The following is a 25,401-nucleotide window of genomic DNA, read 5'->3' as shown; positions in this document are numbered from 1 at the left end:
TTTCAGAGTTTTACTCGTATGATGACCTTTAACTGTTATTACTGTAATTCAAGTCCTGTATGTAGAGTCTCCAGTTTAATAAACTGATGTCCAAAATATATAACCGTGGTTCTTTTCTGGCTTCAATTAATTGTTTAAGTCAACATAACTCATAACTAATGTAAGTTTTAACGTGGGTAACTACATTGGCAAGACACTGGTGGTGGCTCCGGTGTTACAATTAGCGTCTTTAGTGGGGCAAATTGAAACTCCGCTCACCATTTTGTCGATGGTCTCTAGCGTTTCATGGTCCACATTTTCAATCCTTGGTTAATGCTCAGTAGTTGGTGTCGCTTTTGAAAGCTTAGGTTTGAAAAAAATTACGTCAATCCATCATTTCGCTTCACTCTTCGGGTGGTTTTGCCTAAGCAAAGCAAATGACAGTCTAAGGTGCTAGTCACATGATCTGTTTGAAAAATAAATTAGACCCATTATAATTTTCTTTTTTGTTCATTTCATTCATTTTTGTTGTTTGTTTTACTGCGTTATAACTTATATCAGAGGTTGCGCTAGACTTTTTCGTTGTCTGTCATTTTGACTGACAGTGTCATAAAAATCCGGTCATAATCTATTTTTACCCGTCACATTTTTAAAATGATATTAATGACATATTCAATAGTATTTAGTTTTCATTCATTTTTAATTAATATTCTGTCCGAACAAGCTTAACAGACAGCGGAGTGCACCAATCAGCGACAGGCAGACGTGCCGTTAGCAAAGCGACGAGGGCAGGACGAGGGACTTGCGCGCGGAAGTAAACATACGAGGAGAACGGAGTTTATTCAACATGGCTAGCGCGAGACAGACTGTTGTCAATGACTCGTGTCGATGTGTTTTAGCTCATTTAAAACTGAATTTACGGCGGATTGGAACATATTGTCGGCTCTCCCGTTCGCCATCCGTGTTATAGAAGAGACGACTTTCGGCGCGCAAGAGTGACGTTGCTCGTGAAGAACACATCACGCAAATAAACAAATCTGATTTGTCGATTGATTTTGTACCTACTCGAGAGGCTGTGTCCCAGACTTTTCTCTCAGTGTTTGAAAAATACAGGCAGAACAGTCTGGCCGTGCCAGGCAAACACTCAGTTGCCTTGACATTTTTCCGAGTAAGGCCAACGACGTCATGCATCAAGGGAGACAATAGCTAATTAATATGCTCACTCGCCACCCTGTGGTCTGGGGTGTGAATTGCAACCTGTCAAAATGACGGACGGACTTCAGTTTTTTCCGTCACCGTTTTAAAAAACCGGTCAACGACGGAAAATATTCGGTTAACGCGACCCCTGACTTATATAGACAATATTTTACCGGAAAATTGTTGATTTTAAAATCGTACTGTATACGGCCACCAGGGGGAGCCTTGCCCCCCTGAAAATCCGCTTATGGTAGTCACAATGGTCCCCTGAAGGAAATTGTATGTTGAACACACTATCACGTGGCTCTTTTGATCCTTCTGCTGTTAATTCCAAAGCATTTGTCACTAGTAAACGCCAATCAATCTGAACTGGAAGGGTTGTCAGTAGGGTTGTTCCGGTCATGTTTTTTTGCTCCCGATCCGATCCCGATCGTTTTAGTTTGAGTATCTGCCGATCCCGATATTTCCTGATCCGATTGCTTTTTTTTTTTTTTTGCTCCCGATTCAATTCCAATCATTCCCGATAATTTTTCCCGATCATATACATTTTAGCAATGCATTAAGAAAAAAATCAATAAAACTCGGACGAATATATACATTCAACATACAGTACATAAGTACTGTATTTGTTTATCATGACAATAAATCCTCAAGATGGCATTTACATTATTAACATTCCTTCTGTGAGAGGGATCCACGGATAGAAAGACTTGTAATTCTTAAAGGATAAACGTGACTTTGTATATTGTGACTAAATATTGCCATCTATTGTATTTGTTGAGCTTTCAGTAAATGAAACTGTAGCCATTTAACTGTTCTGCCCAAATGCATGATGGGAAGTGCAACCATGACTGTGCGTAGTGGCACCAATTGATATATCTTTTCTGCGTTGGGGAATAACATAGGGTGTTAAGAAAAAGATCAACTACTACCTTGCTCCCCCACATTGCTTCCCACGATATTTCTAATTGTTGAGAGAGGGATTGTAAGGCTTTAGCCAATTAAAAAAAGGCTCCAAAGGCTTCCAAAATTCACTCTACTCATTTTACGCTGCCTTTTAGCTCTATATATAGGTGAAACGGCGCCATTATAGATTGAACACGACAATGCGTGAGTAGGTCGTGCAGCGCATGCGTTAATTGCGTTAAATATTTTAACGTGATTAATTTTAAAATAATCAATTAACGCCGTTAATGTGATAAATTTGATAGCCCTACTTTAAGCCAAAACTAAAGACTCTGGATGAGTGTAAGACATTTTGCCTGTAATGTTAAATACAAGAAAACGATTTAATTAAAATGTATATGTATATTAAAAAAAGGCATGTCCTATATTTTTTTGCCGATTCCGATACTTTAAAAATGACGTGATCGGACCCGATCGAGTGGGATGCCGATCGATTGGGACATCTTTAGTTGTCAGTCCTCCAAGTTCAAATGGATTGGAGGTTTATTAGCGTCAAAGGTAGCTAATATGAAAATAGGCTAGAAAAAAACCAAAAACTTTTATAGGTAAATTTTTAGGTAAAAAAAAAAATCTAATTATATAGATTTACTAATAGGCCTTGCGTATTGACACTCTATGAAACAGGGAATACTATTGTGGGTGGAAAAACACATGACGTGGCCACCGTCGTCCTCCTGACTCAAAGAGGCGAGCGGCGGCGAAAAGGTTCCTTCAGCTTTCCTCCCCATTATCAGCATCATTATCAGCTCTCTTTTTTCCAATCTGTGCGTCTTTTTGTGCCGAGAATGCGCTAATGAGCGGCACTCGGGGGGCCATTAGCGCCGTCATCATCATTATCATGACAACACGGCTCCAAATGTGAACACGGGCTTTCTTTTCATTCAAATAGCAAGACAAACTCTCATGGTAATGGCCTAGCAATGTTTTTGTTTTTTTGCTATGGTGATATCAGAGTGCAGTCGTAACACGATCGAAGCTCCACAAATAGTTCCCAAATGTTAACATGACCCGAGCGGGGTCGTCATGTTCGAAGGACGCTTTAACCGAAAATCCTAATCTGCGTTTGTGACTTCATCAAAATAACTGAAAGCTTCCTGTAATTACAGACGAAACGACAGGTCGCCTAGCAACAGGGAGGCCAAGGAAATGACATTAGATTTCTCTTGATGATGATATTGTGTCAAAGCCGCCATGTTTATGGCAAGTAAGCGTCTGCCCTCAAATCTGTCTGACAGACGCATGAGCAAAAAATGGCAGTCAAATGGCTTCAGCTGCTTCTGAAATGTTGAAATGGTTTAAAAAGCTATTAAGAAGAACTCTGATGACACTCAACGAGGTTTTAGTTTAATTACCGCAACACATTTTGCTGCTTAATGAGTGACTCTCCACTTCTTTTAACAAATATCCAAAGAAATGTAACTCACCCTACGCTGAATCAACCTTTTTAACAGCGGCGTCTCCTAAAACTTGACAGCAAACATCCTCGGCCGCAGACATAAGTTCTTCTCCAGTAGTGAAAGGTTTCTTGGCTTTCGCAGTTTACCACGAGGTATGATGCTCTCAGTGCATGCGGTTTTATTGATGTTTAGTCTCTATGTGCCAAAACAACTTTGAACGCTTCATTGCCTCGTTTGCTAGCTTTTGGCCGCTTATTATGCAGAGCGGACTTGGCGTCAAGAGTCAATTGTTGCGAAAAACCCCAATTTTAGGTAGAATTCTTGGTATTGCCTGTTAAGACGTTTTCCTTTGAGGTTTTAGGCCCCTTTTCTAGCTCTTTCCCTGAAAAACACTGCCCAAAGACGTCTGTTATTCAGTCAGCTTTGATGGGGTAATGGGTGCATGCGGGTCCGTTGTGTGAAGTGCATAGAAACTAGTGTTGCACCGATACCATTTTTTGGGCCCGATACCGATACAGATACCTGGCTGTGCAGTATCGGCCGATACCGATACCATTCCGATACCACTGTTTGCAAAAAAAAAAAAATATATATATATATATGTATAAGGGATGCAACGATACAGTTAAGTCACGGTTCGGTACGATTTTCCATACAATTCAATACATTTAATGCTCTGAAACAGAAAATACAACTGTTATTATTATTTTTATTTTTTATTTTTTTGGTAACAAGCAAAAATAACAGTGCCATCATATAAACAAGCATTTTAGTGGATAATATTTATGTGCCCACTTCTTACTGATCTGAAGAAATTTTGTATATAAGTGCTGAGAACAATCTTTACTGTTTGTAAAGTGGGGCACACTGTTGATTGCTGCAGCTCTCTTAGCAGCTATATTTACCACATAAGCAAAACATCCTATTTGTGGTCCGAGTCCATCTGTAACATGTGCTGAATTAACAGTATTTGCAGCATTATCTATAGTCACTGGTATGGATTGATTTGGCCTGCTTAACTTCCATTCTGTCATGGCGGTTTCTAATTCATCAATGGACAATATGGCGTCGCTCTGGGCTCACGCAGCTAATGGCATGGGATCTAATGTAGCACATCTAGGTTGCTATTTGATGATATCTAGTGTGTGCGCGCGAGAGTTAGCATGGGATCTATATAAGGACATCTAGGTTGCTATCTGATGATATCTAGTGTGCGCGCTGCGCCGCTTGAGTGTTTTCTGCCCACAGAAGTCACTTCTGCTCATTACTGCACAGCACCAGCATATGAGAATCGACTTTCATAAACAGGACGAGTTTGAAGTACGCGCTCTTAATTTGCCACTCATTGTTCATCATGAAACCATGAGTTTGCTTAGTCTCTCATGGTCTTAACCTTTCTGATCCCATAGGCACTCGAACAGCGGGCGTTAGCTTACGCATGCTAATAGTTTGTGAATGTCATGTTAGAAAAGCAGCGTAACATCGCGGATATGCATTGTAGTGAAAATCCTGAACATTGAAGACGAAGATGTTATTTTCGTTTGGTAAATTCGAGACAAAAACATGCAGATGTCATGCATCGGGATTTGGGAGGTTAGCTCACGTGGGGAAGACAGTTCATTTGCGCTCAAGTGACGCCAGTAGATGGTATCGGCGCCCTAAATGTTGGTACTCGTCGATACCGATACCACACATTCGGGCCGGATCGGTGCCCCCTGCTGATACTGGTATCGGTGCAACTTTAATAGAAACCTCCCGCCTTATACCTTCAAGAGCATGAGCTGTCAGCTAAAGCTGCTAGCCTGTACTTTTGGCTTAGTGGTCAGCGCACTTGCCTGTCGTGCTGGACATGTCGTGCGGTGCAGGTGTGAATCCTGACCTGGACGAGGGGGACTGATCGTGTTGTGCTGCGCAGTTCCATGCAGACCGGTTACATTGGTGCCGTGACCCGGATCGGCAGTGAAGGTAATGGGGGTGAGTGTAACGGGTGCACGAGGGTCTGTAACGAGCAGTATATAGAAACCTCCCTACTGATGCCTTCAAGCTAAAGCTGCTAGCCAGGGCGTTTGGCTTAGTGCAGATACAAGTCCTGACCTGGACGAGGGGGACAGATCGCGTCGTGCGGCGCGGCTCAATGCAGAATGGTTATATTGGTGCCGTGACCCAGATCAGCAGTGAAGGTTATGGGGGTGGGTGTCCGTGGTGAGCGTTACATAGAAACCTCCCTACTGATGCCTTCAAGCTAAAGCTGCTAGCCAGGGCTTTTGGCATAGTGGTTAGCGTGCTCGCCTGCCGTGCGGATGCGAGTCCTGACCTGGACGAGGGGGACTGATCGCGTCGTCAAATAATAAACTCTGCCGTTCTTTTCGCGTGCTTCGTGTTGAGCCTCTTCTGGGACGCGTCTAACACGCGGCCGCACTGCGACTGGTGTGCATTGGCTGATTGACTTTAACGACCGCGTTTCACTGCGTTCTCGTGGCGGCCACGTTGTCGCGGCGTTGACGTTTCTGGGTTATACTATCCTACCACGTTGGTCCTCATTATAGTAGAGAAGACTGAGTAAATATAATCTACACAAAGAAACTTTAACCCGATCGACTCACAGCCTCAGAAAGTAAGGGTGACATTACTTCAGAAATTCTTTCGGTACGCCTCCGTTCCGAACCGAGCACCACGTACCGAAACGTTTCAATACAAATACATGTACCGTTACACCCTTACGCAGCTATCAAATAAAGTGTTACCAAATAGAAGAAGAGCAACTGAATAAATAATTAGCACAGAACATGAATTTTGATTGTTATTTACATCTGTAGCGCTGCAATGCATGCTAGGAGGCATGTTTTACCTATTAACCCAAATAAATCAACAAATAAGCCGCAAGGATTCAAAATGAAGGAAAGAAGTGTAAGGAAGTGTGGGGCAGGCAGGTTGTGTGTGGACCCAAATGCAAGGAAAGGGAGGTGAGGCAGATAGATGGTGCAAAAATGATTTATTTCAAGCCAACAAAAAACAAAGTACAAAACAAAGGCTGTGGTGATCCAAAAACTCTTAACAAACAAAAGTCAGGCTAACTAATAAACTTACTTTCCAAGCAGGACGAGGAACACTAGGAACTGGGGAAAAACGCTGACATGAACGTGGAGATTGACATTGACATAGACGCTGACAGTTGCCACGTTTACATGGAGCCAAATATTCCAATTACAATCGGAATATTTGTTCAAACCGAATAAATGTGTTCCATATAAACACCTCATTCGGAATGAACAGGCCCAAACCAAATGGAATTTCATTCCGATTCACAGGGGTGGAATATTCCTTTTCCCAAACCGATTAGAAGTAAAATTATATCACGTAAACAGGGAAGCGGAATGGTGTCTGGTTGCGTTCTTTCTGCGCATGCTCGGTACTGACGTGGTGACGTCACTCGGTGACGTAAGTAACGTCACTTGCAACATGGCTTCCAAGCACACGCACAGCGCACCCACACAACTTTTTGAATGAACGGCGTATCATTCTGAAGTTTTGTTTCCACTCGAAAAGTTAAAACAGCAGCTGATCTGACGATCGATCTCCATGTTTTGCAACGTGACGCTTTGTTTTGATTAATCTGCGCATGTCAGACGGCAGTTGTCAAACATCCTTTCGGAATAAAGGCAGTCACATGTAAACGCTGGATCGGAATAGATGAAGTGACATGTAAACAGCTCATGTGAAATTTCCATTCGGAATGATTTGAATCGGTATGAATAAAAGTCAGCATGTAAACGTGGCTAGTGACAATGACGCAACAAGGAGTGAAAAGAAACTGGGTGCTTATATACACACATGCAGACAAGGGGTAACGAGACAACGAGGAACAGCTGGGTACAGGAGGACTCACTAGGAGCAGGCACAACAGATGAAATCAATGGGTAATCACAGGGACAAGTCACACTAGGAAAATACCAACACAAAACCTAACAAAAAGTAGCTGCTTATAGTTCAAAAATTACGGTCGTATGACTGCTTGTACGTTACAGTCATGTTATACGCTTATCGTGCCAATATTGTGATATGTTGTGGAGAAAGTAAACGTATAAGCCTGAATATATGAATACATCAGCTTTCAAGCAAACATAATGTATTTATATCATTTAATTTCCTCACTGTATAAGGACTCTGATGAAATAGGATGTTGTGACAAAAGAATAAATAACATAATTCTCCAAAATAGCAAGTATAAAGTTTGAAAACTCGCTTCCCCCTCATTAAAAACTACTTGACTTGATGCATCACTCCAATATAAATCTGGATGAATTGTTGTGAAGTATTAAGATGTCAATGCAAGCTTCACACTTGACAACACGCACACACTCCCCGCCTTTTATTCCCTCCCGCGAGAACGCTCCGTGTCCTTCACACACAGGTGTTCTCACTCGAACTGGCTGATTAAACCTCTTTTCGTGATTCCGTGTGTGTGCTGGTGACACGTCTGGCTGATTAGCTTTTTGACAAAAACACTACATGAAGGTGGATGACTTTTGCAAAGTTGCGGCGCGCACTATTTATTATCTGCACAAGTTGTGCGGGGGCGGACACTCATTTTCAAAGTAGGCGGGTAACACAAATGCTAGGAAAATCATTTGTTTTTAAAATGCGGCGTGTGTTATTTCTATGGCAAGTGTAGACTCGGAAATATGACTCTTTCAGTGCCACTGACGATGATAGACGTCCAATCATAGAGGTTTATTCCTTAACCTGCTGGTTATAATGTTAAATTTGTTTTGTCACTAGTAGACATCCAATCCATTTGAACTGAGAGGGTGGCAGCGAATGAACATTCGTTCATTCGCTGCCACCCTCCCACTTCAAATGGATTGGACGTCTATGGGCTTTAACACTCTGTGCTGTAAATTTGGGAACACCGGCATCCCCTTGATTTTTCTGGGCCATAACGTCTATCGTACTTGTCATTGCGACATCATTTTTTTGACCAGCATAAAGACAAAGAGTAGTTCTTTCATTCAACACCAGATGGCAGCACTCCCACATCATATTTTAAACGAGTTTTACCGAGAAGACTGGGAAATCCTTGATTGCAAGTTCGCATCAGTGGCCGCCATCTTGCGTCCGCAATGTTTCATATCATGTCTCTGCTGGAATAATCATTTTTTCGCATATTTACATCAACAAAATGGCATCACGGCGACAAGGCAGGGGTAGAAGAGGTGTAGATCACCAGTAGAAGAGCATCCGCTACTTATCAGGCGAGTAGAAGCAGTGAATTATGCAGAGTCTGAAGATGAGTCCCCAGAAAGACGGGACATGGATTGAGAGGAAGAGGATATGATTAACAATGGCATTGATTCCGTCCATGAATGTAATAAAATTTAAAAAAATAAAGTCATTTTTCATGAACAGACCCCTCCCAGATATAAAAGATAAAGTTTCATATTAGGGTTGTTCCGATCATGTTTTTTTGCTCCCGATCCGATCCCGATCGTTTTAGTTTGAGTACCTGCCATTTTTTGCCGATCATATACATTTTGGCAATGCATTAAGAAAAAAATGAATAAAACTCGGACGAATATATACATTCAACATACAGTACATAAGTACTGTATTTGTTTATTATGACAATAAATCCTCAAGATGGCATTTACATTATTAACATTCTTTCTGTGAGAGGAATCCACGGATAGAAAGACTTGTAATTCTTAAAGGATAAATATGACTTTGTATATTGTGACTAAATATTGCCATCTAGTGTATTTGTTGAGCTTTCAGTAAATGATACTGTAGCCATTTAACTGTTCTGCCCAAATGCATGATGGGAAGTGCAACCATGACTGTGCCTAGTGGCACCAATTGATATATGTTCTCTGCGTTGGGAAATAACATAGGGTGTTAAGAAAAAGATCAACTACTACCTTTCTTCCCCACATTGCTTCCCACGATATTTCTAATTGTTGAGAGAGGGATTTTAAGGCTTTAGCCAACTAAAAAAGGCTCCAAAGACTGCCAAAATTCACTGTACTCATTTTACGCTGCCTTTTACCTCGATATATAGGTAAAACGGCGCCACTATAGATTGAACGCGACAATGCATGAGTGGGTCGGGCAACGCATGCGTCAATTGCGTTAAATATTTTAACGTGATGAATTTTAAAAAAAATGAATTACCGCCATTAACGCGATAAATTTGATAGCCCTACTTTAAGCCCAAACTAAAGACTTTGGATGAGTGTAAGACATTTTGTCTGTAACGTTAAATACAATTAGAAAACAATTTAATTAAAAAATATATATACAGTGGTACCTCTACATACAAATTTAATTCGTTCCAGGACCTTGTTTGTAAGTCGAAATGGTCATATGTCGAGCAGGATTTTCCCATAGGAATACATTATAATTCCATTAATTCGTTCCAAAGCCTAAAAACATACACTAAATTCTTAATAAATACTGCTGGCACTGTTACAAATGGCAATTAAACATAGAAAAACAAATAAGTTATTAATAAATAATTCAGAATAATATAATAATAAGAAGAATAATTAATAATTATTCCTGTAAATAATGTAACGAATCGGATTCTAATATGGCGGACACTTTTTACTGTCCCTGAACGCACCGCGAAGCTGACGTCTCAGTGAGATAGGTCGGTGCGGTAGAGATAATACTTTCGTTTTCTTGAGCGCAGTCAACTGCTTAAGACAATGGGCGTTTTGTGTTGGATAAGTTCTTAAATAAATGATAAAAACGTGGCGAAGCTGGCGATTTCCTTGGCAATGTTACCACAATAATAATTGTCACCTTAACTTATAAATAGTGGCGAACGGTGGTCGGAAGAGGACCATGGAGCTGTATTGTTGAGCCAGTTCAGGGACGCGCACCCCAAGCTCATCTTTTTCTATAACTTGCATCTTCATTTCAAAGGTAAGCATCACTTTTTTCCTTGTTTCTCCAACTGTATCAACTTTTTTTGAAAACTGTGTTGATTTCTCACACAAGAAAATCCACCGTGCGTTCGTTTGCAGTGCTGTCATGTCGTCGTATTTCGAGCAACTCGTCGGATGTAGAAACAAATGGCGGCTCAAATTTTACGTCGGATGTCGAAAAGATCGTGTGTCGAAGTGATCGTATGTAGAGGTACCACTGTATTAAAAAAAGGCATGTCCGATATTTTTTTGCCGGTTCCGATACTTTGAAAATGACGTGATCGGACCCGATCGATCGGGATGCCGATCAAGCGGGACATCTTTATTTCATATCATTGAAATGAAGAGAATGTTATTTTTCATCAACAAAATGGCATCACAGCGACAAGGCAGGATTTGATCAACAATGGCATTGATCCTGTCCATGAATGCAATAAAATTTGAAAAATGAAGTCATTTTTCATGAACAGACCCCTCCTAGATATAAAAGATAAAGTTTCATATCATTGAAATGAATAGAGAATGTTATTTTTCATCAACAAAAATGGCATCACAGCGACAAGGCAGGGGTAGAACAGGTGTAGAACACCAGTATAGGAGCATCCGCTACTTAGCAGGCGAGTAGAAGCAGTGAATTATGCCGAGCCTGAAGATGAGTCCCCAGAAAGACGGGACATGGATTGAGAGGAAGAGGATTTGATCAACAACGGCATTGATCCCATCCATGAAGGTAATAAAATTTAAATAATAGTCATTTTTCATGAACAGACCCCTCCCAAATATAAAAGATAAAGTTTCATGTCATTGAAAGGAATAGAGAATGTTATTTTTAATCAACAAAATGGCATCACAGCGACAAGGCAGGGGTAGAAGAGGTGTAGAACACCAGTAGAAGAGCATCCGGTACTTAGCAGGCAAGTAGAAGCAGTGAAATATGCCGAGCCTGAAGATGAGTCCCCAGAAAGACGGGACATGGATTGAGAGGAAGAGGATTTGATCAACAATGGCATTGAACCTGTCTATGAAGGTAATAATATTTAAAAAATGAAGTCATTTTTCATGAACAGACCCTTTCCAGATATAAAAGAGAAAGTTTCATATCATTGAAGTGAATAGAGGATGTCATCTTTCATCAACAAAATGGCTTCACAGCGACAAGGCAGGGGTAGAAGAGGTGTAGAACACCAGTAGAAGAGCATCCGGTACTTAGCAGGCGAGTAGAAGCAAAGAATTATGCCGAGTCTGAAGATGAGTCCCCAAAAAGACGGGACATGGATTGAGAGGAAGAGGATTTGATCAACAACGGCATTAATCCCATCCATGAAGGTAATAAAATTTAAAAAATAAGGCAAGGCAAGGCAAGGCAAATTTATTTATATAGCACAATTCAACACAAGGCAATTCAAAGTGCTTTACATCACATGAAAACCATAAAAATCACATTTAAATCAACACAACGTAAAAACCAAGACAAAAGATGGCATTTAATCACAGAATAAAAATAAATAAATGAAAATAAAACAAAAATAGAAATAAAGCCAAAACTACTACTAATAATAATCATTGAAATCAGCAATGGAGATATGCACAAGAGGAATAGAAGGCAGGTAGATTGAAATATATAGACAGTTATGGATATGCAGTGCTAAACAAAAGCGTTTTTAGCCCTGATTTAAAGGAGCTAACGGTTTGAGCATACTTCAGACGTTCGGGTAACTTGTTCCAGAGGTGAGGAGCATAATAACTAAATGCTGCCTCACCCTGCTTGGTTCTGGTTCTTGGAACATGCAGAAGACCCGTTCCAGACGACCTTAGGGGTCTAGATGTCTCATAGGAATCTAACAAGTCAAGCATGTATTTTGGTCCAAGGCCATTAAGTGTTTTGTAGACGAGCAGTAGTATTTTATAGTCTATCCTTTGACTCACTGGAAGCCAGTGTAGCGATTTCAAAACCGGTGTAATGTGGTCCAGCTTCCTTGTATTTGTGAGGACTCTGGCTGCAGCATTCTGTACTAGCTGCAGCTTCCTGACTGATTTTTTATCAAGACCTGTAAATATACCGTTGCAGTAGTCCAATCTGCTGAAAACGAATGCATGCATAAGTTTTTCCATGTCTTGTTGAGTCAGAAGCCCCTTAATTCTGGTTATATTTTTTAGGTGGTAATAAGCGGATTTAGTGACGGACTTTAGATGGCTATCAAATTTTAGGTCTGAGTCAATAATTACGCCAAGGTTTCTGACTTGATTTGTAGCTGTAAGTGACATTGTGCTAAGTTGGCTGCTTATCTTTGACCTTTCCTTTTTTGGCCCAAAAATGATCACCTCTGTTTTCTCCACATTTAACTGGAGAAAATTCTGGCACATCCATTCATTGATTTGATGAATGCATTTACTCAGGGAGACTAAGGGACTATAATCATGTGGGGACACAGAAATGTACAGTTGTGTGTCATCTGCATAGGCGTGATAGGAGATGTCATACTGTTCCATTATCTGAGCTAACGGAAGCATATAGATGTTAAATAAGAGTGGTCCAAGAATTGACCCTTGAGGGACTCCACACGTGAATTTGGTTCGTTCTGACTGATAATTTCCGATTGACACAAAGAAATCCCTATCATGTAAATAGGATGTGAACCACTGAAGAATAGTGTCAGTAAGCCCTACCCACTGTTCCAATCTGCTGAGTAGTATGTTGTGACCAACCGTGTAATAAAGTCATTTTTCATGAACAGACCCCTCCCAAGTGTAAAAGATAAAGTTTTATGCCATTGAAATGAATAGAGAATGTTATTTTTTTCATCAACAAAATGGCATCATAGCAACAAGGCAGGGGTAGAAGAGGTGTAGAACACCAGTAGAAGAGCATCCGGTACTGAGCAGGCAAGTAGAAGCAGTGAATTATGCCAAACATGAAGATGAGTCCCCAGAAAGACGGGACTTGGATTGAGAGGAAGAGGATTTGATCAACAATGGCATTGAACCTGTCCATGAAGGTAATAAAATTTAAAAAATGAAGTCATTTTTCATGAACAGACCCCTCCCAGATATAAAAGAGAAAGTTTCATATCATTGAAGTGAATAGAGAATGTTATTTTTCATCAACAAAATGGCATCACAGCGACAAGGCAGGGGTAGAAGAGGTGTAGAACACCAGTAGAAGAGCATCCGGTACTCAGAAGGCGAGCAGAAGCAGTGAATTATGCCGAGTCTAAAGATAAGTCCCCAGAAAGACGGCACATGGATTGAGAGGAAGAGGATTTGATCAAAAATGGCATTGATTCCGTCCATGAAGGTAATAAAATTTAAAAAATTAAGTCATTTTTCATGAACAGACCCGTTTCATATCATTGAAATGAATGGGGAATGTTATTGTTCTCGTTTCATGACAATGATGTCCATTGTTTAAAAAAATATTGTCAAAAAGTGCCATTTTTGGAGCGCTTACTCAATGCTCATTTGCTCAAACTCGATGTGCGATATGTCAAATTGAAGCGAAGATATTAAATTATAGTAGATAGTTTATCGGTAATCAAGCAATGTGTGTGATTTTCCACATTTGGAATTTGAAATTCTTCAACTTTAGCTGGTTATGACACGTTCAAAAATCTAAACATTTTGGAAAAAAGTTCATGACATAATCCTTTGATGATTGAGGAATAAAAAGATGTGCAACATTGCATGTTTGACCTGTGTTTTTAGTTTATAAATACTCATACAAGAATCCTCCCGTAATTTCAATTACCCAAATATAAACTCACCGGCCACTTTATTAGGTATACCTGTCCAACTGCTCGTTAACACTTAATTTTTTTTCTCTTTGTAACCTGTCCTGTTCAGCTGTTTGACACAGAGAATGGAAGTCTAAGTGCCCGGGTTGTCTGAACAGTTTTAATGTTTCACATTGAGAGTCTGATATAATCCCATTGTGATCATTCAAAATACCTTTTTATTACGACAAAGCAGCGAACAGGAAGGGATTATGGGGGGACAGAAGAAAAGCAACACAGGAGAAGAAAGAAAAGAAACACATACACAAACAACAACAAGAAATACATAGAACATCTAGACTAATTATTAATATGCTGGTGCCATCGTCAGCGAGATGTATTTCCGGTTTACACCATGTGGGGGCCTATTGGCCAGTGAAAGAGGGGGACGGGGGTGGGGGTGTCTATACGCTAAGTGATTGAAAGAGGTAGAGTGTACACAAATCAGTTCCGTGATCTAGAACCCAGTAATCATGTAAATCTCTTATGAATGTAAGCCCGTTGGCGTACGCCGCCCCATCGCCAGTCCCGGCACCAGGACCCCCAACCCGAGCATGCCCAACCGCATCCAGCTGCACGTGAGCCCCACCGGACGCGCGACAGCCACGCAGACGGGCGGAGAAGCCGCGCGGGAGCCAACCCAGGGCCACGGCCCCCACCCAGCCAGCCCGGGGAGGGAGGGTGGTCGAGGGGCTGGGGGTCAAGCGCAGCCCATCCCTCCTCCCGCAGCCCAGCAAAGGAGCCATCGACCCCCCCCCCCGGGATCCAGGGTGGTCCCCCGGGCCACCCGCGCACCCATCAACCGGCCTTCAGAGGTGGCAGGAGGGGACGCACCACCAACCCCACGTCTACCCCCACCCGGGCCACGAGCCACAGCCGCAGCCCCCCAACCGGCACGGCACGCCACGGGAACCCCAGAGGCCCACTAAGCCCAAGGCAGGACAGGGCCCCCCCGCCGGTGCAGGCAACACCCCGCTGATACACCGGCGCCCAGCCAGCGACCCGCGACGGAGCGCAGGGCGGATGTCCAGTCAGAGAAGAGGGGAAGGCGGAGGCAGGAGAACGACGAGGAACTGTAATGGGGCAATGCAAGATCGGAGCCCCGACCCCCCACCCCACTCCCGCGGCCAGCAGCCCAGGCAGAGGGGAGGCCACAACCCAGGAGCCACGCCATGAGGAAAAAGTGTGGGACCCACCTACTACCCTATTACTGTGGCTGCCAGGTTCCCGGCTGGCAGCCATCACCCAGCACCGTGATTAATTTCTAATCAGCCAATCACATGGCGGCAACTGAGTGCATTTAGGCATGTCGACATGGTTTCTCCTGCAGTTCAAACCGAGCATCAGTAAGGGGAAGAAAGGTGATTTGAGTGACTTTGAACGTGGCATGGTTGTTGGTGCCAGAAGGGCTGGTCTGAGTATTTCAGAAACTGCTGATCTACTGGGATTTTCACGCACAACCATCTCTAGGGTTTACAGAGAATGGTCCGAAAGAGAAAAAATATCCAGTGAGCGGGAGTTCTGTGGGCGGACATGCCTTGTTGATGCCAGAGGTCAGAGGAGAATGGCCAGACTAGATCGAGCTGATAGAAAGGCAACAGTGACTCAAATAACCACCCGTTACAACCAAGGTAGGCAGAAGAGCATCTCTGAACGGACAGTACGTCGAACTTTGAGGCAGATGGGCTACAGCAGCAGAAGACCACGCCGGGTGCCACTGCTTTCAGCTAAGAACAGGAAACTGAGGCTACAATTTGCACAAGCTCATCGAAATTGGACAATAGAAGATTGGAAAAACTTTGCCTGGTCTGATGAGTCGCGATTTCTGCTGCGACATTCGGATGGTAGGGTCAGAATTTGGCGTCAACAACATGAAAGCATGGATCCATCCTGCCTTGTATCAACAGTTCAGGCTGGTGGTGGTGGTGTCATGGTGTGAGGAATATTTTCTTGGCACTCTTTGGGCCCCTTGGTACCAATTGAGCATCGTTGGAATGCCACAGCCTACCTAAGTATTGTTGCTGACCATGTCCGTCCCTTTATGACCACAATGTACCCAACTTGTGATGGCTACTTTCAGCAGGATAATGCGTCATGTCATAAAGCTGGAATCATCTCAGACTCGTTTCTTGAACATGATAAGTTCACTAAACTCAAATGGCCTCCACAGTCACCAGATCTCAATCCAATAGAGCATCTTTGGGATGTGGTGGAACGGGAGATTCGCATCATGGATGTGCTGCCGACAAACATGCACCAACTGTGTGATGCCATCATTTCAATATGAACCAAACTTTCTGAGGAATGCTTCCAGCACCTTGTTGAATCTATGCCACGAAGAATTGCGGCAGTTCTGAAGGCAAAAGGGGGTCCAACCCGTTACTAGCATGGTGTACCTAATAAAGTTGTCGGTGAGTGTATATTAGCTGAAGCAACTTACAGCCTTATGTGGGCCAAACCAGAGCGCAGCTATCCTTTATCCATGTGAGACCTCTGAGTGCTCTTGATTGGAAGCATTTTTGAATGACAGTCCAGCCAATGCTGCCACCAGAGGGCAGTGTATCCTCCACCATTAAACAAAATATAATACTTTTGGACTTTTTCGATAGTTATTTTGGATTTTAATTCCGATTTAGGTGGAAATTCGGGTTACATCGCCAACGTAGGAACTAAAACCTTTCGTAACTACCTGTATTTCCAGTATATTTGGTCAATCTAAACATGTTAAAATAATTTGTTCTATGAATTAATCATTAATATTTTTTTATGTCCATGAAAACAGTGCATTTAATCATAATTTTAATCCAAACTATGATTGGATAAAAGAAATTTGCCTGTGAGGGCTGACAACGATTTTGCCAGCACCTTCCAATCAAAATGGATTGAGTGTCCATCACTATCAATGGCAGCGAATGAGTTAAAGGCTTCCCTGTTCACAGTGAGTGGGCACCTGATAGACGGAAATCACATTCACCTTGCGTTCACCTCTCGCTATGCTCATAATTGCTAGGGATGCGCGTATTGCTGGGTAGTCCATTTGCATGCGTGTGAGTGGACGCTGATTAATGAGCCAGCAGGGGCTCCGGGTCCAGGGACGCCTCCACTCTGGAGGACCGACTCTACTCAGTGCACTTAAGCAATCATGCATGATGATGATGTAGAATTAGATTTATGAGTGCAAATTATCAACATTGCAGCCTTGTCACAATATTATCCAGTTTTCATAAGCTGAAATACTGTGTGTGTTTATTGGTGATTGATACTGTAAGTAGTACTGAGGCACTTGTGGTCACATATAGAGTACATGGTGACAGCATTGAGGCCATGCTGACAAATTTGGTCGAGTCATTTATTTGATAAAACCTACCCATGGCTTGAAACTTTAAAGTGATCCTCTAACTTAAATACGTGTAGGCTCTAATAAACCACAGTTGTTCTCTTGTACTAAAATATGTTGTTAGAAACACATAAAATGTTAAATCAATGGCAATATTTTATAATATTTAGTCCATATTTTGACCGTTAGTTGGCGCCATGGTTTGCGGGCTCGCAGTGATGACGTCATTGGTATCTTGCGAGTTCAACAATTGCTTATTGCTGCCTAAACTTGCGAAGTAAAATGCCACGATGTGCTGCTTTTGGATGCAATTTTTCAGTCATATGGAAACAAGGGGAGTGAAGTGAGTGGTCAAGGTGGAATTATTATTTTTAGTGAATAAATGTGCATAAGTGGAAGCTTCTCCCCCTTTTTGGTCCCTGTATGCACGTATCCTACCCACCACGCGTGACAACTGGCACCCAAACATTTTTCCTGGATCCTCAATCAAGTAAGGGATCCGTCTATTTTCTGGATCCGACGGTCCCACCGCGTCTGTAATATTGGTTTCGGATCTGTCCATTTTTTGGATTCGTCGGTCCCACAGCGGCTTATCGGATAATTGACGGCCTGATCGCGGCTGCGACAGTGCCATGGGATCGGTCTAACTCCTGGATTATCGAGTGAGTAAAAACGCGGATTTGGATTACTATTGCTATCTTTTACGTTGACTATTCTTCGTGGGAGTTTTCCCCAAATCATACTAAATAATTAAAGCACTATGGCACGCTACAGTGACGACAGTGACTCTGACGTGGACCTCACAACAATGTTGGGAGTTCGTCAGGGAACGTGTGTTTGCTACTGCTGAGCTCCCGAGTGAAGAGTGGTCAAGGTGGAAATATTATTTTTTTGTGAATAAATGTGCATAGTGGAAGCTTCTCCCTTTTTTGGTACTTTTATACACGTATCCTAGCTACCACGCGTTACAATGTACAAGACATGGATTACACAAGGTGTGCTCTTTGGCCTGTACTGTATGTAAAGCACACGACAGCTCTGGATGCTAACAATCTACATAATTATATTTGGATAAGTTTGAAAACGTAATATAAACACCATACACTGATTACACTCTCGCATCACTAGTTTTGCCCATGTTTTTGTGTTGCGGCTTAATCTTCGCCAAACCCTTTAAACTTACTCACCGAAACCCTGGGGTTTGATTGAACCCAGGTTAAGAACCACCGTTTTAACACATTGGCTGTTAAAATCCAGTCCAAATGGATTGGACATCTACTACTGATAAACTCATTGAAATTCACAGCACATGGATGAAAAGAGACAAATAAGAGTGAAAGGGTCCCAAACTTACAGACGGTGCGGGTTTTCCCCCCTTGGCGGTGCAGACCAGCGTGAAGTTCTGGGCTTGGTATCGACTAAATGGCGCCGGCGTGTTCTCAGCCACCACTGAGATGTTGTTGGGAGGAGCTGATGGGGTTCAAACACAACAAGACATTTGTTTAAAACCTTAACACAGGCACAAATCCTGTTTGAAACCTGAAAAACAAAAGTCAAATCCATGCATTGAAGCTCTACTCAATTATATGCACAAATCAATATTTTACACTTGTTACTCATCTGGGTAGTAAACTGGGGATGTCCAGATGCTGATTTTTTTTGCCTTTCGATACGATTTTTTTTTCAAATATGTTTTGCCAATACCGATCCGATCTCCATATTTTTAGACCTGCTACCGCCTCATGAAATACTGTTTACAAATATTAGACGATGCTTTGTTACTATCATTAGTTTCTAATAAAAAGTCCTCCAACTCTGCAGATACACCAGCCAAAAAGCACAATGGTACCGAAAATGCATGTGACTACTGGATCAGATCTAATCTGACCAAATCCGATACTCAAAAAATAGCCATATCAGTCACAGATACCGAGACTGCTCATAGGATCGGGACATCACTATTGGAAACCATACTTTGTCCAGACCAATAACAACACCTTAAAGAGCGTTTTCAAGATAAATTTCCTTCTTTTACTATCTATCACATAACATACTGGCAACTACTTAAAAAAAAAAAAAAATCACAACCTTCAGTGGACCTTAAAATCCTAATTTTGAATCACTGCCCAATGTTTGAAACCCTTGAAAGCACGCTTAAAAATCACAACCTTGGTGAACCCTGTCACCTAAAAACCATAATTTTGAAATTTTGAAACTCAAACTTGAATCTCTAAACAAACTGGAAACCAAATACTAGCTGATCTGAAAACTGTCATTTATGGTTCCAACCAGAGATTAACCATTAAAGTCCATGTTTATTTCATATTACACACAGTATTTTATGTTCCTGACTGAAATGGACGGCTTGGATGTGTGTGGAAGCAATCGATATACCTGTATTTGATCATTTTTTTTAATCCTGCGCCATGAAAATGAGTGACTTCCGGCTCCTGTCTAGGGTTGAGGAAGAAGGCAAATGTGACGTCAGCGGTAGAAATTTTCTTCATAAGACAGCCATTACCATATAGCATGCAGAAGGACTGTGGATTCATCTGGTTTTGCGGATTAATTTGTTTATTTTTTGCGTCACACCAGCCCAATGTGATGCAGGCTTTTGTTGCTACACCGGGAAAGAGGTGTGAGGCTTTTTGGATTTCCAAAAGGTCCTTGTTCACCGCGATGGTCAAAACAAGTCAGACAACCAAGGAACCATTGGATGGACAAGGAAGTGAGTAAGCTTAGTGTTTTATATTATATCAATTACTGGGATCATGGCAAACATTTTGTGGGTGGTAATACTACTCCTGTTTTCTTTACATTTTCTGCATTTCCTCTTCTCTCCCTGGCGATGAGCATTACCTGCCTACTGGGGCAGCAAAACGGCAAGCCCTAACTCGCCCGCTGCCGTGGGCTGGCTGATCGGTGAAGACAATCAATCCTGCCGGCATGTGTGACACGAGTTGGGGTAGTTTTGAGTGATTTTTCGTTTTCGGAAACCATACTATACCATTTGTTTAGCTATTGGGTAAAAATACTTACTGTAGATAAAAAGAATATGCTGTAAAAATATTGGAGTAGAGAGAATGAACCAATGACATTTTGCTGCTCTCTGTCGCAATTTTCCTAGTTCTGAATCTTCCCCCTCAATGGGCTGAATTCTAAATCAGTTGAAATCGTGACCCTGCCGACGTCATCATCCAGCTGGGGACGCTAGAGCGCTATAATGACAGGCGAGGTTGAACGGCATCATCTGCGCTTTGCCAAATTGTTGAATGTAGTCGAATCGTCTCAAAATATGACTTTAATTAACATAATAACGCTATTTAAGACTTTTTTTTTTTTTTATCCTGTCACAGTCAATTTAAGCCAATGTTTGAAACCCTTGAAAACTCACTTAAGAATCACACCCTTGGTCAACTCTGTCACTTGAAAACCATGGTTTGAATCTCGAATTTGAATCTAAACAAAATGGAAACCAAATAACTGATCTGAAAACCGTAATTCAAACTCCCAACCTGCATTTAAACCCGACTGTACCTTTAAAATGTGAAAATTGAATGAAGCCTAAGCGAATGATTCAAACTTAAATTTGAATCATTGAATCCCCTAAACCCATACTTCAAGGCCAAACTTGAAGCTCTATTCCACAACTATTGCAACCCTAACTTTCACCGCTAAAGTGAAACCTTCTTTCTGACATGACACCCTAATTCGAAAGTCCAATCGTTGATTCTACAGAGAAGTGCAGTCAGTCTTTCACGCTCTTCAACTAGGCATCCCCTCCGATCAGTCAACTTGACGTTTTCCCCCAGAATTCCGATCAATACGCGGAGGAATCGTCGAGGGTGGAAGATGAGGCGACTCTGTTCTTCTGGTCCAGAAATGACGGTCGCCGGCTGGCGCGAGATAACGAGAAAGGTCATCGCGGCGGCTTTTGGGCGCGGCGGCTTTAATGTGTAAATCTATCAGGCGCTCTTAAACAGACGTGTCACGGCAATTAATTGATTAAAGGCAGGATGGGGATTTAGCCGCTGGCCCCCGCGCCGCCGTGCTTGCGCACCCCTTAATTGCTTATTGATGGGATTCATATGCTTGTAAATTAACCTTAGGACACTCCATTAGCTTCCTGACAAGACGCCTCAACCTGGTGCGGCACGAGAGTCGGTCGAGGATTCAACAAACTAGACCCAAAGCAAATAGGAGCACAACGATGGAAATGTTGCTTCAACCCTGGGTTGAAACGACACTTTCAAACCTTAATTGTGGCTTCAAAGCTAATTTAAACTCATTATTTGAAAACCAAGCCCTTGCTTGAATCCATAACTAGGGCATGAAACCCAAGGCTAACTTGAAACCTTGTCTCAAAACCCTACTTTCAATCCCTCACCTAGGCTTCAAATCTGAATTGAAATCATAACATTGGCTCAAAATTAGGGGTGGAAAAGTACACAAAAATCTCAGTTCGGTAGGTACCTCGGTTTTGAGGACACGGTTCGGTTCATTTTTGGTACAGTAAGAAAACAAAATGCAAAATATAAATGTGCTAGTTGTTTATTACACACCTTTGTGTTTTCAACAATAGGAACATTAGCCTATACCAGTACTTCTCAAATAGTGGGGCACGCCCCCCTGGGGGGGCGCAGAGCGATGCCAGGGGGGGGCGCATGTGACCTCGGGGAACATGCTTTTTTTGTTTTTTTGCCGTACTGGAATAAAGTGTACTTGCACATCCACTCAGTAGGTGGCAGTGGCGCTCTCATTTTCAGAGTGCGCGCAGTATTTTTGAACTAAGGAAGAGCACTCAGCACACACAGAAAACAGATATGAAGAGCAGTGTGCCGCCGCCGTTTTCGAAAGCCGTTTTCCGACTGGACTCCCTCACGCAGCGACCCACTGTCTTGTCCGGTTCTCACGTCGCCGCCCGAGAAGTGCCATTTTCGCCTTGGGATCGTCACGACGACCGCCCTCACCTACGGTTCTACCTCGGCCGCCGAGAATGCGCTTTTTTCCTGCCGTTTGCCTTTTAGCTTTGACTTTTAATACAGTGGGTGATGAGGAAAGACCACTGTTTACTGTGTCTAAAAATAATTATAGCGGACAGCCAGAAGCCAAATCAATTAAGACGCCACTTAAAGACATTAGACCCCAATCTCATTGATAAGCCGCTTGATTGTTTTTCAGTGAAAACGTGCCGAATATTGCCAACAATCGTCCTGCTTTGTCAGTGTTATATCAGTAAACCAGTGAGCATTGTTAGCATGCTCATTGCACAATAACGCCACACCATTGCAAAGGAGGTAAATACTGTGAGCAGCAAAAATAAAAACTGTCCTGTCCAAGGACACTCTTTTTTTTTTTCTTTTATTCAGTTTTGTTTTTTCGGTCAAATTTTTTGGCATATTGTCCTCATGAGTGAATGTTTCTAATCCATTTTAATTTGTTATTATTTGCTGATTTTATTACATTTTATTTCTCTGTATCAAATGGGCAAAAATGTACCTTGAGTGTATTTTTTACAGTTTGGATGTGACTTTTTTTTTTTCAATTCAGGCAAATTGATGCACGTCAAGTCTTTTCTGTTACAAACAAAACAATGTTAATAAAGTTATACTTTATTATAAGTTTATCTATGTTACTTTTTTTCTTTATTAGAAAAAAAGGACACAATGTTAGGCAGATGCGTATTTATAATAGTAATTTTATAAAAATGATACTATTTACAGTGGCGGCAGAGTTTGGGGGGGGGCGCGAAACATTTACGTCTTCCTTGGGGGGGCGTGACAGAAAATAATTGAGAAGCACTGGCCTATACAAAGCTAGAATTCTGCTCAAAAAGTAGCGGGTATTTAAAGATAATCCAACAACAATTTGCCTTTCAGACCCAGCGTATTGGTCAGAAAAAAGAAGTCCTGTGCTAAAGAGATAAGCAATCCCAATGACAACAATTTTAACCTGTATTTTACAAATGAAATGCCTCAATGAATCACTTTTTCCCCTTATGAACGGTTTTCAAAAGGTGGATTGTTGGTGGATTTTCTCAAGTTGTGTAAGCACGATCTGTGTATTATTCTTATTAATTACAGGTGTTTTAGCTCATTTCAATGTATTTTATTTAAATGGGCTATTATCTATTTAATTATGTGTTTATATTTTACAAATGTGATGTAATAGTCATTTATATTGTATATTTTATATTGTATAACTTTCACTCTACTCATTTTACGCTGCCTTTTATATCTAGGTAAAACGGCGCCATTACAGATTGAGTGCGACAATGCGTGAGTGGGTCGTGCTGCGCATGCATTAATTGCGTTAAATATTTTAACGTGATACATTTTTTAAAAAAATTAATTACCGCCGTTAAAATAAATTTGATAACCCTACCTTAAGCCTAAACTAAAGACTCTAGATGAGTGTAACATTATGTCTGTGACGTTATATACAATTAGAAAACGATTTAATTAAAAAATATAGAGTATATATATTAAAAAAAGGCATGTCCGATATTTTTTTGCCAATTCCGATACTTTGAAAATGACGTGATCGGACCCGATCGATCGGGATGCCAATCGATCGGGACATCTCTAGTTACGATTGCATATTAATTTGAAAATCAACCGTATCCACCGTATTTTTACACAAGTGACTTCCGGTTTGCCCGATCCTAGCTACCGGTAGTAGTATTGACGCAGGAGGGTCACGTCTCGCGTCAATTAATAAACTCTGCCGTTCTTTTCACGTGCGTCGTGTTGAGCCGCTTCTGGGACGCGACTGCGACTGGTGTGCATTGGCTGACTTTAACGCCCGCGTTTCACTGCGTTCTCGCGGCGGCCACGTTGTCGCGCCGTTGACGTTTCTGGGTTATATTGTTCAACCGTGTTGGTCCTCATTATAGTAGAGAAGACGGACACTGTACAAACTATCAGAGGTCTCGTACGTTGTGAAGTCAACACTCAAATGAACGTAAGGTACAATGAACCCGGAAACTATGGTGTCAGTTGATGGGCAAAAGGCACTAGAAAAACTTGGCTAGATCTCTAATTAATTTAAAACTCGCCCTTGACACCTTGTGGTGTATTTCAATCACAATCTTCCACATTGGCAAGCTATTAGCTTATTTTTTGATTGAAAATTTTACAAATTTTATTAAAACGAAAACATACAGAGGGGTTGTAATATAAAATTACTATAAATTGTACTCAAATTTATCTTTTAAGAACTACAAGTCTTTGTATCCGTGGATCCCTTTCACACAAAGAATGTTAATAATGTTAATACCATGTTGTGGATTTATTGTTATAATAAACAAATACAGTACTTATGTACAGTATGTTGAATGTATATATCTGTCTTGTCTTATCTTTCAATTCCAACAATAATTTACAGAAAAATATGGCTTATTTTAGAAATGGTTTGAAGTGCGATTAATTACGATTAATTTTTAAGCTGTGATTAACTCGATTAAAAATTTTAATCGTTTGACAGCCCTAGTTAGTATACTTTTATTAAATATGCAATTGATCCAAGTCCAACTGTCCCTGTCCAACTGGGCCCCATGTTGCTTGTTGCCTGGGGCCCCCGGGGACCCTTGCTACGCCTCTGGTCCCGGGTAGGGAAGGGGTTCGGACAAAATATTTTCTTCTTCCAAGTGGGAGTGACATTCAAACATGCTTTGGAATTTTTATATACTGCATCACTCTGCGAGGAAAAGTTAAATATTGAAAGCATCAGGGCATGTCATTTCGCATTCTGACTGTGAAACTCTAAACTAGATTGCTTTTACGTATGTTTTATTTAATTAATTTTTAAAATTGTGCACCAGTTGTAAA

The 25,401-nt window shown here is 41.5% G+C and overlaps 1 protein-coding gene across 2 annotated transcripts in view; it reads right to left on the bottom strand.

Annotated features, from left to right (window-relative positions):
* The window catches only part of igsf21a (immunoglobin superfamily, member 21a), a 623,523-nt gene that overhangs the window by 125,919 nt on the left and 472,203 nt on the right, over positions 1-25,401 (bottom strand). For both annotated transcript variants that reach the window (XM_057847132.1, XM_057847131.1), the window contains one exon: positions 18,927-19,042. In XM_057847132.1, the coding sequence (XP_057703115.1) occupies positions 18,927-19,042 (116 nt within the window). The remainder of the gene's footprint in view (positions 1-18,926; positions 19,043-25,401) is intronic.

The sequence above is a fragment of the Corythoichthys intestinalis genome, chromosome 9 (genome assembly GCF_030265065.1).
Source record: "Corythoichthys intestinalis isolate RoL2023-P3 chromosome 9, ASM3026506v1, whole genome shotgun sequence".
Lineage (NCBI taxonomy): Eukaryota > Metazoa > Chordata > Actinopteri > Syngnathiformes > Syngnathidae > Corythoichthys > Corythoichthys intestinalis.
The sequence above is the reverse complement of the archived record's forward strand: the minus strand, read 5'-3'. Positions and strand labels throughout refer to the sequence as shown.